The sequence below is a fragment of the Coenobita brevimanus genome, chromosome 33 (assembly GCF_032717465.1).
Source record: "Coenobita brevimanus isolate Jiangsu-jjx chromosome 33, ASM3271746v2, whole genome shotgun sequence".
In the NCBI taxonomy this organism is placed as follows: Eukaryota; Metazoa; Arthropoda; class Malacostraca; order Decapoda; family Coenobitidae; genus Coenobita; species Coenobita brevimanus.
The window spans coordinates 43,331,870-43,349,749 of NC_136986.1; the positions used below are offsets into that span (position 1 = coordinate 43,331,870).

The 17,880-nt window shown below is 44.4% G+C and overlaps 1 protein-coding gene across 1 annotated transcript in view; it reads left to right on the forward strand.

Moving 5' to 3' along the window:
- The window catches only part of Ddr (discoidin domain-containing receptor 2), a 199,765-nt gene that overhangs the window by 21,721 nt on the left and 160,164 nt on the right, over positions 1-17,880 (forward strand). The window contains exon 3 of the mRNA XM_080269408.1: positions 7,925-8,156. Within this exon, the coding sequence (XP_080125534.1) occupies positions 7,925-8,156 (232 nt within the window). The remainder of the gene's footprint in view (positions 1-7,924; positions 8,157-17,880) is intronic.

The window sequence follows — 17,880 nt, forward strand, 5'->3', positions numbered from 1 at the left end:
CACACACACACACACACACACACACACACACACACACACACACACACACACACACACACACAGATTGCTGGTTCCGGCACTCCCATCAATACTCCAATACTAATTTGCATAATCCATATTTCATTAGTGATGAAACTCACAGTGTATGATTCCATTATGTGGGGAGGAACGGGGGAGGGAGGAGAAGGGAGCTAGGGTACGAGGAGAGAAGGAGGGGGAAGAGGGGTGAGGACAGGAAGAGAACGGGAGGGGAGGGAAGGGTAGGTACAGGGAGAGAACGTGGAGGAGAGGGATGGTTAAGGACAGTGAGAGTAGAATGTGGAGAGGAGGAAGAGTAGGAGCAGGGAAAGAAAGAGAGATGGAGGGGGAGGGGAGGATAGGTCAGGACAGAGGAACAGGTGGAGACGGAGGGAAGGAAAGGTAGGAACAAGGAGGGAGGGGAGGGTGTGGAGAGGCAAGAGAGAGGGAGGGACCGAGGAAAGCGAGTGTTCAGAAATAGGGGAGATGAGGTAAGGAAGGGTATGGGAAGGAAGGAACGGAATGTAATTAAGGAGAAATCACATGGGAAGGAAGGGAGGTTGGTATGAGTTAATGAGGGAGGACGTAGGAAAGAGTACTTAAGGAGAGGGTGGAGGGAGGGAAGAAGAGAAGATAGCGTCACTGAGAGAGGATGGAGAGAAGGAAAGGGAGCGTAGAGTCATTGAGAGAGGGAGAGTTCAAAGCTAGAGGGTGGAGGGATGGAAAGGGAGAGAGGGAGGGTACAGGCTAAAGTGCAGGGAAGCCAGCGCATAATAGAGGGTACAGGAAGGGAACGTCCAAGAATAATAGGTGTCATGGGACGAGGTACAGGTGAAGAAAGGTAAGGGTGGGAAAGTGAAAGGAAATGACTGTGTGGGGAAAAGAGACTGAATAGGAACTGGAGGTGAAAGCAAGGGGTGTGAAGGTGAAAGGAACGACACCTGTGGGGAATAGAGTGAAGAAAGGGTACCGGAAGAGACAGACAGGGTGGGAAGGTGAGAGGAAATGACAGTGTGGGGAGTAAAGAAGACAGGAGGAGAAAACAGAGGGTGGGAAGGGTTTTGAAAGGACAGTAAGCGGGAGGGGATAAATAATGAAGACAACTCGATCATCATAAGCAAGTCTCTTTTAGGCAGTATAAAATTAATTGACGGCATTAAGAACAGGAAATTTTAAAAGTTCCAAAAACATTGATAAATATTACTTTACCCTTCCACTTAAATAGGTACCGTATCACTTAAGTGGAACAAATCGTCTGACGGTAATAGAGATAAAAAGAAAAAACTATTAAAGTGATACATTAATACATGAAAAATAAAAGGATGAGCAGCAAACACCTGAAACTGGTCATCACAGGTAGAGGTAAATAAATAAATAGAATAAAATACAGGTAGAGAATGAGAGTACGAAGGACAGAGAGATCAAAGGCACTTAACACCCTTCTCCCTGGGTACTAAAACAAGCGACCACAAGACATGCCTTTTCACCCTAAATTCCACCAGTTTTGCCCAGTGCACCGCGTAGAGAAAATAAAAGGAAAAAAAATACCCCCCATCCCGAGAGAGAGAGAGAGAGAGAGAGAGAGACCAGAGCAGCACAGTGACCAGAGAAATACCTTTAAGAACAGAAGAAGAAAAAGACCACCTTCCCCCTCAAAGAGAAGTGGGAAGAAAATACCCTCCTGAGAGAGTGAGCGAGAGAGAGACCGGAGCAGTACACAGTGTCGAGAGAAATACCTTTTAGAAAACAGTATAAAAAAAAATAAAAGGCCTCACCTTCCTCGCAAGAAAAATAGAACCTGGCGTCAAGTTGTCGAGGGAGCCGCAAACTTGGGGAGGAAAAATCGGGCCACTTTCTTTTTCATCGCACTAATTACACAACTTTCCCGCTATAAATTGGTCAATAAGCGCCTTCTTGCCCTGCTGTGGAGAGGGGGAAAAAAGAGGGGGGGAAATATCTTGGCTGAGGGTTTTCTTGCCTTCTGTTGATGGTGTGGGTTTGGGTTATTGTGATGGGAGAGAGAGAGAGAGACTGACTGACCGACTTGTTTTCTTCCAGTTGTTTAGAGAGAAAGAGAGAGAGAGAGACCGACTGACTGACTGACTGACTGACCGACTTACAGCTGTGTTTTCCTTCAATTGATTAAAGAGAGGGAGAGAGAGAGAGACTTACCAGCTTAGTTTCCTGGCCCTACTGTTGACTGTACGGGTTAGTGAAATGTGGTTGGACGAGACCGTAGAGTTTCTGAATTATTGCGGAATAAATATTAAGATTTAGGGGCCATAATCTTAGCTATTAATCATTTCAGTTCCATGACGTATTTTTTTTGTTTTATTTGAGCTCCCCGTAGACGATTTTTTCTTTACTATGGTAAGTCTCCATTATCGAGGGTTTAGGTATAATGAAGTGAAAAAATAATACTGGGATTGAAGGTTAAGGACGTTCCCCAGTTTCATCCCTATGATTTCTTTATCTGATACGTTAATATTCTCCTGTTTGTTACTTAGAGAATTTACTTCTATAGAAAATAACATACAGAATAATAAGAACTTACTATTCAAACAAAGTCGCAAGGAAGGATATGCTAAGAAGTCTCATAATCCGATTTATCAAGGCTCTAGGTCAGTGTTTTATGAAATGTGATATAAATGGGCCGTTGAGTTTTGTGGATTTTCCCCAGATGCGTTCATCGTCTCAGGATTTAAGACTGGTAGTGGTGTTACGAAGATGCAGTAGTTCTTATAGTAACCTCTTTAGTCTGGTGACGTATTTTATTTTGCTATTGCTGCCTCCACATTCTATTTATTTTGCGCGAGAGAGCACCTATGAGGGAGGGGGAGTCTTCTTAATCCTTCTGGTTCGAAAATGTTCTAGGCTGAAGAAACTTGTCTGTAAATACCGAAAATATATTAGAAAAATGCGTCACAGGATTGGAAGGACTAATAACGTACTCTTTATTTATTTATTTATTTGTATTAAACTCCCTTAGAATGTACTTCAGTTATCGATGACACCGCCAAATGGGTTATTCAGACTCCTTCAGCCTGACTGGATGTCCTGGACGCATATTTCACGTCAGCATTCTCTTACATGTTAGCAATTTATTTTACTTTAATATCGAGATAACTGTAACCTGCAAAGGCGTAGCTAGGAAATTAAGGTGTAATGTGTCCGACTCTGGGCATAGGCTTCACAACCTGTTCCCAAGGCCCAGTAGTCTTGCATACCATACACCTCCACTTTCCAGTGTGTATTTCTCCCTTATGAACCACAACCTTATACTTCCCCTGTATACCTAACATCTATGAGTATGTCAGAATAGGGTATGTTAAGATTAGCAGGAATATAAGTTAACTGTAATTCGTTTGGGTCAAATAAAAAAAAATATAGAGCTTTAAATAACATAAAATCCACATTCCTCGTAAAAGCACATGGGTTTTCCTCAGTTCTTTGCCTCCTTTAATGCCATTGAGTTGTGCTGCGGTCGGGGGCATCCTCTGTGAAGATCACCTCTCCTTGAAGTTCTTTGTGGCCACCGTGTGTGTGTGTGTGTGTGTGTGTGTGTGTGTGTGTGTGTGTGTGTGTTTAGGGGCGATACAAATACTATCCTGTTATGAGCTTTGTGGGGGGGGGATATAAATGCTATCATGTGTTATGTATGTGTGTGTGTGTGAGAGAGAGAGAGACAGACAGACAGACAGACAGACAGACTAACCAATACAAATACTGTGCTTTTATTCTGCTTTCCGCATGTAACCTTTTGTAATGAGGGTCCCTGCGAGGGGGGGTTGCAGGAGACCAAGTTTATAGCCCGGTATTTGACAAAAGATGATCATGGATAAAAATGTTTTAAAATATGCAAGTAGGATTTTCAGTTTAGGTGGAAAGGTGTTTTCCATTGTACAGTAAGTCCTTGATATACGTGTCCCCCTCTCCCTCCACTCTTTTTTTTTTCTTTTTTTTTCGTCCACAGAGTAATTGCCGTTTACTGATAATACAATACCTATCATGCTGATGTAACAGTTACCCCCAGTTTACAGTACCTGTTAAATGGAAGACGATATTATTGAACATACCCTGACGCTTATTGAGGTTTACACACACACACACACACACACACACACACACACGTAGGTTGTACACGAGAACTGTGGATCATACACCTTATTCCTTCGTTTTTCTTCCTTTTTCCCCCCTGGTTACCGTTTCCATTACCGACATGCAAGATCCTGACATTGATCACAGAGGGCTTTGTAAATACTGACCCTTCCCTTTCATTCCTTCCTCTACTCCTCTTCCTTTCCTTTCACCTGTGTTACCTCCTTTCCCTCCCTTTACCATCCTCTCCCATTTCCTCTTCCTTCCCTCCTCTCAGCTTCCCGTCACCTGTTTCTCCTGCCTTCCTTCTGCACGCACTCTGCCTACCCTTCACTTTACTTTCCCATATTTCTCCTCCCTTTCGTCCCTCACACTCACCCCCCACCTCCCCTTTCACCCACTATGCAGTACTCCGTCTCTGCAGTCATCCTACCCTCACCTCACCTTTCCTTTCACCTATATCCCTTCCCGGACCTCCCCTACACCCACTCTACCAACCTCTCACCCCAACTTTCACCTGTTACCTTTCCCTTCCTTCCCCCACACTCATCCTTTCCTCCTCTATCCTTCCCTTTCACGTATTTCCCCTCCCTTCCCTCGCTTACACCCACCCTGCTTACCCCTCACCCACACTTTCACCCATTTCCCCTCCTTTCCTTCCCTTTCACCCATTTCCCCTCCCTCATACCCCTCCCCTTTCATCCATTTCCCTCCCTACACTCCCCTCCCTTCCATCCCATACCCCTCCCCTTCCCTCATGATCCCAGCGCAAAACAAATACATTTTTCCGTGTTTAATGGCAGATTGGCCGGGTAATCCGCATTAAATCACGGATAATTTATCAGATTTAGTTATAGATTACCGGCAGAGAGAGAGAGAGAGAGAGAGAGAGAGAGAGAGAGAGAGAGAGAGAGAATGTTTGTCATGGCATTTCAGATTTCATCATCGGAAATACCAAAACGATTCGCCAAATGGTCATGGACGCTGTTGCCCAGGTACGGTATTAATCAACCTTTTTTCGTTTAATTTTTATTTTTCTGTTTACCGTTTTTTTTTTTCCGTTTATTCCTATGCATGCAGCTAATTGGCAGTTTTTTATTTTTATTTTTTAATATCCATACTCTTTATATTCTACCATTTTTTTTTCATTTAGGTCTGTGCAATGTATTAATCGGCTGTTTTTATTCATTCTGTCACCATTTTTCTTAATTTCTGTCATTTTTCAGTTATTTTCATGTACGTTATTAATCAACTTTTTTTTTATCATTTTTGTTATATAACTTCCTTTCGGTTCCCTTCCCTTTCCTGTCCCGAACCTTTCTCTCTCGTTTATCTCTCCTCATGCTTTCCTTTCCGTCCTCTCTCCGACACCTTCCCTTCCTCCCACCCTTTCTCTCCCCGCCTCTTCCTTCCCTCACCCCATCTCATCATTCCCTCCTCCTATATCCATCTTCATATCCATTCCTCTCTCTCCCTGTCCTCCATCTAAACTTTCCCTCCTCGTCTCCTCGTTCCTTCCCTCCCTCCCTCCCTCTCCCTGTTTATCCGTGTTTTCTCTCCCTCCTTCCTCCCTGTCTGTCCCTCCCTTTTCCCTCCCTGTTTTTTCCTCCCTCTCGTTTCCCTCCCTTCCCCCCCCCTCTCTCTCTCTCTCTCTCTCTCTCCCTCTCCTCTTCTGTTTTCCTCCCTCCCTCCGTGTCCCTCCGTCTCTCTGCCTCAATTTCCCACTTTTTATAGGCATACGTGAAGGGAGGGCGCCAGGGAATTACCATATTGGCGTCATCGTTGCCCAAATTAGTTCCATAATATGCCCACAGATGGCTCCACCTCCCCTCCCTCTCCCCCACTCCTCCCGCCCCCACTTTCCTCCCCCGTTTTTCCTCCCCGCCCCCTCTCACCTCACCTCCCTTCTTCCCTCATCCCCCAACCGCCCCCTTTTTCTCTCCCTGTTCCTTTATTTTTACCCCTTCTTCTCTCCTCCCCTCCAGCTCCCCTTTCTCACATCACTCTCCTTTTATCCCTCTTCCCGCCTCACACCCCACTCCCTCCTTTCCGTGCGTCCTTATCTCCACCCTTTCCTCTCTTCCCTCTCTCCTTACTAATTTCTTCTCATCCTCAGCTCACTCACACCTCTTTCACTTCCCTCATCACCTCCCTAAGTACTTTTCTCGTCTCACCTCCCACTTTTCCTCGCACTTCTTCGTCTCCTCCCCTCCTCTCCGCTCCCTTGCTTTCTCCTACCTTCCCTATCCATCCATCCAGTTTCCCCTTCTCTCCCTCGTATCATTTTTACCCATACAACTTTTTTCCTTCAAGCCTCGCCTTCCCACCTTCTTCTCCCACTTTTCCTCCCATCCTTCGTCTTCACCCTTTTCCTCCCCTCCCCTCCCTGACTCTCTCCCGCCTTCATCAGTCTTCTATCCAGTCTCTCCTTCTCCTCTCTGTCGTCCATTTTACCTACACAGGCTTTTTCCCTCAAGCGTTTCCTTCCCACCTTCTCCCCCTTTTTTCCCTATCCTCCCGTCCCAAACTTCTTCCTTCCCCAGGTTTTCCCCTTATCATTTACTAGTTTCATCGTCGTCTTCGCTGTCACCCCTTCCTTCTTGTCTTGTCCTCATCCCCCTTTCTTCATCTCCTCTTCCATCCTACTCCTCCCCATTTCCCCTCCTTTTTTTTTCTTTTCTTTTTAACTCGATAATATTCATTTCCGTCTTCGTTGCTTCCTCATACCTTTCATCTCTCTCTCTCTCTCTCTCTCATTCCTTTTCCTTCTTCCTTTCCTTTATCTCCCCCTTTCCACTCACCCTCTCATCCTTCTCGTTTCCCTCCTTCCCTCTCCCCATTCTACTCTCTCCCTTCTCCTCACCCACCCTCCTTCCTTCCTTCCCTCCCTCCCTCCCTCCCTCCCTCCCTCCCTCATTGGTCGCTTCCCCTGTCCACCACGCCCCTCACATTTCAAAAGTCTGCACAGTTTTTAGTTTAATGGCCGTAATTCCCGCACAGTTTACGAAGATTTCTGTTCAGGGAGGGAGGAGGAGGAGGAGGAGGGAGGGGGAGACGTAGAGCTTTTTTCGCGTCCTCTTAACCTCTTCAGTTCGATTTTATTCAACGTGTTTCTTATCTTGTGTTTGCTTTCACGGACTTTCTTTTTTTTGTGTGTGGAGGTATCTCTTGTAGTGCAAAATTTAATGGGTTTATGTAAGCCCTCCAGGTCAATAAAGTGTCTCCCAAGCTGAGTAAAATCGTCTGGAGATAGCAGGAATAATGTAAAGAACGACCTCCTGGAATTGAATGGGTTAGGGGGATTTTTAGCACTTCTTTGCGATTTATCTTGTATATTAAACACCAGTAAGTCTCTCCCAAGCTGAATAAAATCGTCTGGAGATAGCAGGAATAATGTAAGAATAACCTCGAATTCAAAGAGTTAAGAGGATGTTCAATACCTTTCTCTTTGCGATTTATCTTGAATCTTATACATCAATAAATGTCTCTCAAGCTGAATAAAATCGTCTGGAGATAGCAGGAGTAATATAAACAATGACGTCCACGGATTGAAGGGGCTAAGAGGCTTCCCAACACCTTTTTATTAGCGATTTATCTTGAATATTATGCCTCAGTATTATCTTTGATGCTCTTGTTTTTTTTCTTTTTAATACCATAATATAACAATAAGCATCAATCACCTCATTTATCTTCTTGTCTTCCTCTTGTTTACTTGTACTAGCTATAAGAAATAAAACCCTGGTACCCCCCCCTCTCTCTCTCTCTCTCTCTCTCTCTCTCTCTCACCTCAATTTTCTTTCCTCCCTAGACTGAACAACGAGAAATATGGAGGGGCGTGGTGTCCAAAGCAGCGCGTGGACCTCCAAAACAAAGAATACCTTGAGATCAACCTGGAGGCGACTTATGTTATCTCGGCCACGGAAATTCAGGGCCGCTTCGGGAACGGGCAAGGGAAGGAGTTTGTCCAGACCTATACCCTGGAGTACTGGAGGCCTGGAAGCAACGGCTGGATGATCTACAAGCGCTGGAATGGAGAGTCGGTGAGTACTGACTTGTGGTTATTCTATGGCCTTTTCACTTTAACTTGGCCTAAAAATTGCCCTGTCTCAATTTTTAGTGTCTATTTGTTGCGGGATATTCATATTCGAGTGTGATCTTGTTACTCACGAAGAAAATTCTGTCGAAAGGATATAGAGCCATAGCATTGTATTATTCTATTGAGCGTCTGAAATTGTCTCAAATTGACGAGAATCTATGCCAAGTTAAGATGAACGAGCTAGAAAATTGTTCTCGTGTGTATATATATATATATATATATATATATATATATATATATATATATATATGCAGTGCTTATTTTTCTTAGAATTTATGTATATTACCTGCCGCAGAATTTGTAGAGACAAAAGGTAAGTTATTCGCTGTGTTTGTTTAACACTGTTGGGTATTTCTACGTTGGCAGGTTTTGTCATTCGTTCTCGCAGACGCCAAGACGATTTTATTAGGTTAAGGAAGAACTTGAACTGAGTGAGTCTGAAACTATCTGTATTGATTCACCAAACCCTGTAGGGCCTCCCTGAACTGAATACAATCCTACAGTGTTTTCAAGAAAGAGGAAAAATAATAATGAAATTATGTTTATTTGATGTGCATTTTATCTGCACCTGACATGCTCGTAATTGGATCCTTTGTTGATCACTTTTTTCTTTTTAAATCCTTATATTTATTATATTTTCTTCTTGTATATTCGTATTGCCTGTGTGTGTGTGTGTGTGTGTGTGTGTGTGTGTGTGTGTGTGGAAAGAGACAGGGGGGGGGGGGAGTGAGTGAATGTGTGCGTGCATGCGTGTGTGGGCGGGCGAGTGTGTGTGTGTATGTTAAAACTGACGTTAATTGTGATTGAACTTTACTCTTTTTGAAAAATTTACCTTGTTTTTGGATACATACCGGTCACGATATAGAACAGATTGACATTGATTTAGTTACTTGTTTATTGCATTATTGGCGCAGAATTACTTTTAGTCGGTGGGTACTGCAAAAAGAAATTAGTTGTGGGATACTCATTTTACTTCAACTTGGCCCAAAATTGTTAGCTCACCATCTTGAATTTTGAGTTGTAACAATAGAGTAGCAGTAAGGTACTAGTCACGAATAAGTGCTGTGGAAAAGACGTAAACCCATTGTATTGACTCCCTTCACTGACTTCTTTCACCCTTCTCCTTTCACTCACTTCTTTCACCCTTCGCCTTTCACTCACTTCTTTCACCCCTTCGCCTTTCACTCACTTCTTTCGCCCTTCTCCTTTCACTCACTTCTTTCATCCTCTCCTTTCGCTGACATCCTTCGCGCTCTTCTTTCACTGACTTCTTACACACACTCTTTCACTGACAACCTTTCCTTTCACTGACTCTTTTCACCCTGTCTTTCTTCACTTAATTGTTGCATCTCCTATAACTCTCCCTCAGCTGACTAAATAGGGTATTAGAGTTGTTTCAACCTCGAGAGGGTCAGTGGCAACATTATTCTCTCTCTGACTCCAACACTTTACTGATAAAAATGATAATATTGGTGACAGTATTATATCTCTGAAATCACCACATTCTGCTGATAAAAATAATCTTTGTGGTAACAGTATTATCTCTGAAACTCCTACGTTGTGCTGATGAAAATAATCTTAGCTGAAATAAATGCTACAGTAATCCAATTGGCAGTTTTAACACCAATGTGCCACTATTCTCTTTGGGTAAGGAGACTCCCTAACACCTCTTCCATAGCGACTTGTTTTTGGATATGGCTGGTTAATATCCTGTTGCACATTATCGTCCGGCCTTATCTAGAGTTCCAGAGCTGTGCCGACTGTGAGAGGGGTTAATAACAGCGGGTAGGACAGTGGTGGAAGTGGTGGTGGTGCTGGTGGTTGTATTATCTGGCTGGCTTTCTCGTCTGCCACTTTAATGACGGCCGTGTTTTCAACGTAATGGCACATCCTGGACGCGACGCATGCTGAACTTTGTCGCGATGAGAGAGAGAGAGAGGTGAGAGGGGGGGAGTACTGGTGTAATGCTGAGGCAGATGGTTGGTTTGATGAGAGAGAGACTACATATTGTTTCTGAGCTTTGTAGAGCGTTTGGGTGAGTAGTGTGTGTGTGTGTGTGTGTGTGTGTGTGTGTGTGTGTGTGAAAGAGAGAGAGAGAGCGCAAGGAGGAAGCTAGGTGGGTGGGCGTACGAGAGAGAGAGAGAGATAGTATATTGAAACAGGTCCTTGTCAAACTATTTAACGAGAGAAGTGAACAGCGTAGAGATGTAATCATGAGAGAGAGAGAGCAGGAAAGGAAGTTAGAAACCCCCGTAACTACAACATTAAGCGATTTTTTTTTTTTCAGACGCGCTATTCGTTTTTAGGTGGGTGAGATCCGGTTTACTGAATATTTGGTAGGCGAGCGTTTTAATGACGTTTGCGTAAAATGCGTTCACTTCCCGCCTCCGGAACGCCACTGTTTTGGGCCATTACGCCGGAATGTTGCGTTATTTTTTTGCTGTGTAGGTGGAGGCGGAAGTGGATGAGCGTGGGTGAGAATGGTGTTGGGGATAGGGTGATTGGATGGGTGTTTTTGCGGTGGGTGTGCGTGTTGATTGAAATGGGTGGGATAGATGATGGGTGGGTGAGAATGGTGTTGGGGATAAGGTGATTGGATGGGTATATTGGAAGTGGGTGTTGGTTGAAGTGGATGGGAGAAGTGAGTGGATGTGGGAGGGAAGTGTGAGGGGATAGGTTGATGAGATGGGTGTATATGAATCGGGTGTAACTTGATGGTGTAGATGGTAGGTTGATGGGATGGGTGTATTAAAAATGGGTGTGGGTGTAGGTTGGAGTGGATGTGGATGGTGTGGGGGGATAGGTTGATGAGATAGGTGTATTTGAAGTGGGTGTGGGTATTGGCTGAGGTGGATAGTCTAGGTGAGTGGATGTCGGCGAGGATGGTGAGTGTGTGTGTGTGTGGGTATACTTGAATCTGATGTGGGTGTTGGTTGAAGTGGGCAGGTTTGGTGAGAGTGTAAATGAGAATGTTGTACAGTATATAGATAGGTTGTTTATATGGGTGTATTGGAAGTGGATTAAGTTGATAGATTAGAAAGTTGGGTTTGGGTGTAAGTGTTGGTTGATAGAATGAGTGTATCTTAAGTGAGTGCACGTTGATGGGTGAGTGTAGGTGAGATGAGTTCGAAGATATAGGTGGAGAAGAAAGGAAACTGGACAAGGAGAGAGAGAGAGAGGACGTGTGAAAATAGGAAGATGGAAGAGAGGACGAGAGAATAGAGTTTGTAACAAGGAAGGAAGAGGTAAAGTGGAGTGAATAAGAGAAGTTAGTGGAAGGAAGGCTGGAAATCTGTATCGGAAAAGCAAGAGAAATTCGAATGACGAGACAAGGACTCCACGGATGAGATAGAAAGAGAGATTAACAGGTATTTGGAGATTCAGTAACCTCGAGACCATTATATTCAGATTTAGAGTAGAAATTTAATCTACTTTAGCTTATATTAAAACCTCTTGGTCTTGTTCCTCAGCGGTTTTATTCAGCTGAGGAGGAACCACCACATACTGTAAATATATAGTAAAATAACAAAGATACCTGATTATAACACTCACCCTTCAGTATCCACCTCTTTCCGCATCGCCATCCACCCACCCATCATCCGCCACCCACTACCACCCACCCATCATCCGCGACCCATTACCTGCCACCCACCACCACCCACTCATCACCCTCCACCCCCACCCGTAGGTCCTGAGCGCATTAGACTCTTTAATGAAGCTCACTGACTCACACACACACGCCAACTTTGGTGCTCCTGGACGCTTGGCCAAGTTTTGAGAGGGACATCACGAGGACGGGGATAGTGAGCTGGGTCTAGACGTGTCGCCGGGTGGTAGAGGGATAGAGAAGGAAAACAGGAGACGAGAGTGAAAAAGATAGGGAAGCGAACAGGCGACGAGAGTGAAAAGGATAGGGAGGAGAATAGGTAATAAGACTGAAAAGGATAGGGAGGAGAATAGGCGATGAGGGTGAAAAGGATAGGGAGGAGAATAGGCAGCAAGGATGAGCAGATAAATAGGAGAAATGTAATAGGGAAAATCAAAAGGAGGGAGAAGTGAATACGTGGTCAGTAAGAGAGAAAAGGATAGGGAGAAAGAAGAGGCAAAGAGAAAGAAAGGCATGGGGATGGGGAGGAGAATATCTGGCAAGATAGAAAACATAGGGAAGGGAAAAGAGGTAGCAAGATTGGAAAGTATAGGGAGTGAGAAGAGATAGGAAACAAGGAGGAAATGGATAGGAAGAGGGAAGGAGGACAGACAGCAAGAATGTACGGGATTGATTTGCGTGTGTGTGTGTGTGTGTGTGTGTGTGTGTGTGTGTGTGTGTGTGTGTGCGTGCGCGCGCGCGCGCGCGCGCGCCCTTCATTCCCTCATACACTCAATAGTTTACGTTTAGTCATGTGACCTGTTGGGATGTTGGTTCCTCAGACATGCTCACATTCTCTCTCTCTCTCTCTCTCTCTCTCTCTCTCTCTCTCTCTCTCTCTCTCTCATTGTACTAGCCGGCGAATCAACAAGGCTTAATAATTTCTCGGAATAGCAACAATTTCCACTTAATCAACCTCCCAGGGTAAGAGAGAGAGAAAGAGAGAGAAACAGAGAGAGAGAGAGAGAGAGAGAGAGAGAGAGGCATTGTGACCGAATCAGGCGCATTTCCTCCATAGACTTTCCAGGCATCATTAGCGTTGTGTGTTCGGGTATTTACATTTGTGGTATAATAAGCCGATTTGCCTAAGGCCCTAAGCTGTAGAAGGAAAACAGTAAATATTAATCTAGTTGTGTGGTTGGCTAGGTGGTTTTATAGAGAATGTTGAGGTGAAGGTCAGGTCCTGTGCGCATGCCCCGGTTCCAAAGAGGTGGCAGGAGTTGTTAGATGTTGGAGCATTTCTTGGAGTGGCCCCGTCAGTCAGTCACTCCCTAGTGCTTTTCTCAAGGAGGGTGCTTCATTCCCGTAGATGAGTGATGGTTCGAAATAGCCTCTCCAGTTCGACAAATTTCTCCAGTGCTGTATGAAATAATTTGGCAGGTCAGCTGGTCGTGGTGTGTCCTGGGAAAATGTGGCGGTAATGAGTAGGGATAAAAATACCTGGTGGTCAGTTTATGGGAGCACCCTTCACAATGCCGCGTCAAGCAATAGATAGATGGATGGGTGGTTGGATGGACAGATTGATAGATGGATGGATTGGTGTGTAGAGAAATAGATGGATGGATGGTTGGATGGACAGATTGGTAGATAGATGGATTGGTGTATAGATAGATAGATGGATGCATGGTTGGATGGACAGATAGATAGATGGATGGACTGGTGTATAGATAGATAGATAGATGGGTGGTTGGATGGACAGATATGTGTAGATAGATAAGTGGTTGGATGGACAGATAGATAGATAGATGGATAGGTAGGTAGGTGGATCAAGCGGTGTGGGTGGGTGGGTGGGTATTGTATGTTATGTGGGGTTGAGTCGGTGTTGTGCTGTGCTGTTTTGGGATGTGTTTATGTATTGTGTTGATGTATCTGTATGTTATGTAGTGGTGTGTTTTGTGGTGGTGGTGTGCTGTTTTGGGATGTGTGGTAGTGTGTGAGTGGGGTGCTTTGTTGTCTTTAGGAGGTAGTACTTGTATGTCTGTGGTGTGATGTGGTATGTTAGTGGTGTGCTTAGTGGTATGTTGTGTGCTTTGTTATGTGGTGTGAGGTGGTGGTGGTGTGTGTGTTGTGCGGTGGTGTGTCTGTGTTATACTTTGTTGTGTTACATGGTGGTGGGTCTGTGTTATACTTTGTTGTGTTACGTGGTGGTGGGTCTGTGTTTTTTGTATTCCTCTGCTGTGTTGCGTTGTGTTTGCTTGTCTATGTTTTTTTTGTATGCCTTTGCTGTGTTGCGTTGTGTTTGTGTTATTTGTATTCCTTTGCTGTGTTGCGTTGTGTTTGCTTGTTCCTTCTTTCGTGTCCACCGGAATTAGCTTGCTGGGGCTTCCGGCTGCAACAGACTGAGTCCTCTCCCTCGGGGCTGGCAGGAGGAAGAGGAAGAGGAGAGGAAAAAAAAAAAATGGAGGAAAGAAGGAACTAAGAAAAAAAGGTGGAAATGGAGGGAGGAGAGACACTGGAATTTTGAGGAATGAATGATTGGGAGGAGGAGAGAGAATGGAAATGGAGAGAAGGATAACTAGGATACATGATAGAAAGTCGACAAAAGGGAAGGAAAAGGGGGAGTATGATTGGTAATTCGGGAAGCTCAGTAACGTCGAGGAATAAATTGTAAGAAATGGAGACAGAAAGGAGAGAGAAGATCAGGCAGAATGAGGGAAAAAGAGTAGGAAAATAGGAAGTAAGAGAGTGGAAATAGAGAGGGGAGGGACACTAAAACTTCGAATATTTTTTGTATTGAGGAGAGGGAACTGAAATGGAAAGAGAATATTGTTGGGGGAATTAGGGGAAAAGAATTGGAGGAAGAGGAGAGGAATAAAACAAGAGGAAAGAGGTAACCAAGAGGAAGAGTGGAAATCAAGAAGGGAGAGAAACTGATATTTTAAGAATAACTGGGGATTTGAAGGAACAGGAAGATAGGTTAACAAAATAATGGATTGTGGAAAGGAAGAGGAAGAAGAAGAGAGAATAACTGTGGTAGGTGAGAGAAAAGAAAGGTAAAGGAGGAGAAAGAGGAGAGAAGGAAGAGGGCAGAAGCTGAGAGAAGGTAGAAATCAATGAGGTAGAGCTTGACATTAAAAGCAATAAAATCCCTGGAAGCAGAGAAATAAGGGAGGAAGAGGAGGTCATCAAAGAGGAAGGGAGAGAGAGAGAGAGAGAGAGAGTGAAATCCAACAGATATTGGTGTGTAACTCAAGAATTTATCTGGAAGGGAGAGCAAGACGGATGTGGAGAAGGAAGTGAAGAAAAGTAAAAAGAGAGAGTGACTTGGAGAATGAAGATGAACGGAGTGAAAGGCGATGCTGAATTTTGGAAGAACGTGTGCAGGATACAAGGAAAGAGAGGAAAATCGGAAGAAACAAAAAATTAAGACTTAAAGGAAAGGATATTTTTAATTTCGCACCTCGCCTTATTATGCTTTATACCTCAGCCCATCCCCTTCCATTTTTTTTTTTTTTTAATCATATCTATTCCTCTGATGTTTTCCTTCATTTCCTACGTTTTCTTCTGTCTTCCTTGATTTTCGTTTACTTCATCTGTTTGTATTACATGTTAAATATTTTGCGTTACTTCGCTCTTTTTCTTTCATTTTTTTTCCCCCCTATTTTTCTTCACCCATTCCTCTTTCTAATAATTTTGCTTCCTTCGTTCTTTTTCTTCCATGTCTTCCCAGTTTTTCTTTTTGCTTTATCTGTTTTTGTTTCTCTCTCTTTCTTCCACATCTTCCCTGTTTTTCCTTTACTTTCATCTGTTTTTATTTACCCTTCTTCTTCCATATCTTCCCAGTTTTTCTCTTGCTTCATCTGTTTTTGTTTCTCTTTGTCTTCCATATCTTCCCTATTTTTCCTCACAAATTTATGTTCCTCGTTCAATATTTTCCTTCAGTTCACTTTTTCCTTCCATATCCTCCCTACCCTATTTCCCTTTCCCCGCCTCCTCCTTTCTCCCCTTCCATGCCGTGTTTTTTCCCCTCCCTTTCTCCCCTATCGAGCTTGCCTCCCCCACGCCACACGGCGGAGTGGATGGGCGTGGAGAGGGTGTGTAAAAAACCAGAGTGTGTTGAGTGATGGCAGGAGGCGGGTGGCGGTGGCAGAGTGGTTTTGAGATCTTGTGGGGTTGGTGTGGGGAAGAGGAGGTGGTGACAACTGTTATTATTATTCATTTATTTATTTATTATTATTATTTGTGGTAGGTGGGGGGGCTCACCATCCACTCACTCGATGTAGTGCTGCTGTCTGGTGTCTGCCCTTTCCTCTCCTCCATCCTTCTTTCCTTCCATCCTCTTCTGTCTTCCTTTACTTCATTCTTTCCTTGTCCTTCTGCCTACGAGTAACTATACACTTCCTCTTCTGCCTTTCTTTCCTTCATTCTTTCCTTGTCCTTCTGCCTACGGGTAACTATACACATCCTCCTCTGTCTTTCTTTCCTCTTCCTTCTGCCTGTGGGTGACTCTACACTGAGTGACAAGCCAAATGGCTTCCTGTACACCAGGAAACCATTTACTACCCTGGCTGGTGACCCTTAACCAAATTTTGGCGCCTGGTGGTTTAGTGAGTAATTATTGCGCTCCAATCGGATTGAACCGGTGAAGATTTATATCCAAGGGGTGGTTGGAGTTGATTGTTCATGTAATGCCACTCAGGGATGAGTGAGGCTGGTCACTCTCACCTTAAATGCCGGGACCAACTGCTTAGCCCCGGGCTCCTACGCTCCTCATGGGGCAATGTAGAATTGGATGATGGATGGATTAGTAGTAGTAGTAGAAGTAGTAATCATTCCAACTTCTTTTGCCACATAAGTATGGTGATGGTGGTGGTGATAGTAACCGAATTTATTACTACTACTACTACTAATTATTATTATTATTATTTCCCACATCAAAATCCAGTCTGCCAAAGTCAAAACACAGCTACATTCATCTAAAGGCTTCAGCAAGGGGGAAAATCCTGGCAGGAAAATATAAGAAGGTTTCCGGTAATAAAAAGCTTCCCCTGGTCACGAGTTGGCAGGCTGGCGGTGGAAAGGTTGGCAGATTGCGTTATTGCTTACTGCCTCCCCCCCCGTCTCTCTCTCTCTCTCTCTCTCTCTCTCTCTCTCTCTCTCTCTCTCTCTCTCGTTATGCCCCTAAGGTTGAGGGAGGATTCCGGGAGCTTCGTTGTTGAGTGTGTGACCCACTTGATTAGACGTGCTGGTTATAATTCACGCTCAAGTTTTTTTCTAGCTTTCTCTGTGGGGAAAAAGAGGTTGAGAGGTTGATGATGGTGGTGGTAATTTCCTTGTTCTGTGGGCGGGTAAAGGGATCGAGATAGTGGTGGTGATGGTGGTAGTAGTAGTAGTTTCCTTATTCTGTGGCTGGGACAAGAGGTCAAGGTGATGGTGGTGGTGGTGGTGGTGATAGATAGATAGATAGGTAGATGTTGGAGAATATGAGCTGGTGATAGTAGTAGTAGTGGTGGTAGTAGTTCCCTTCTGTGGGTGGGAGAAGAGGTCAAGGTGATGGTGGTGGTGGTGGTGATAGATAGATAGACAGACAGATAGATGTTGGAGAATATACCCACATCCCCCGACGACCTTGGTATGCATTAAAGTATACCAAATCGTTCCGGGTGGGCAGAAGTCTTTGGGGGTCATTCCGGCCGTGTTCTCGAGTTGCCTTGGAGTTCGGGGAGAGTTGGTAGAAAGTGGCAAGACGATTAGAGTGTTGGTAAAGGTGGCTGTGACTGTTCAGAGGTTGGCAGAGTGCGTTCCTAAGCCTGTGTGTGTGTGTGTAGAGGTGTTGGTAAAGATGGTTGTGACTCCAAAGGTAGGCATAGTGCGTTCCTAAGCCTGTGTGTGTGTGTGTGTGTGTGTGTGTGCTGGGTTTGTATTCTGCGAGGGCGGGCCCCTAACAAAAAGCGTGTGAGGCCTAATATAATAGTCCTGCATAATTCATAGGTGGGGGGACTGGAGAGTGAGGCGGTGGGAGAGTGGAGTGGTGGATGGCAGTGGAAAGTAAAGGAGGTGATAGAAGAATGAGGTGGATGAA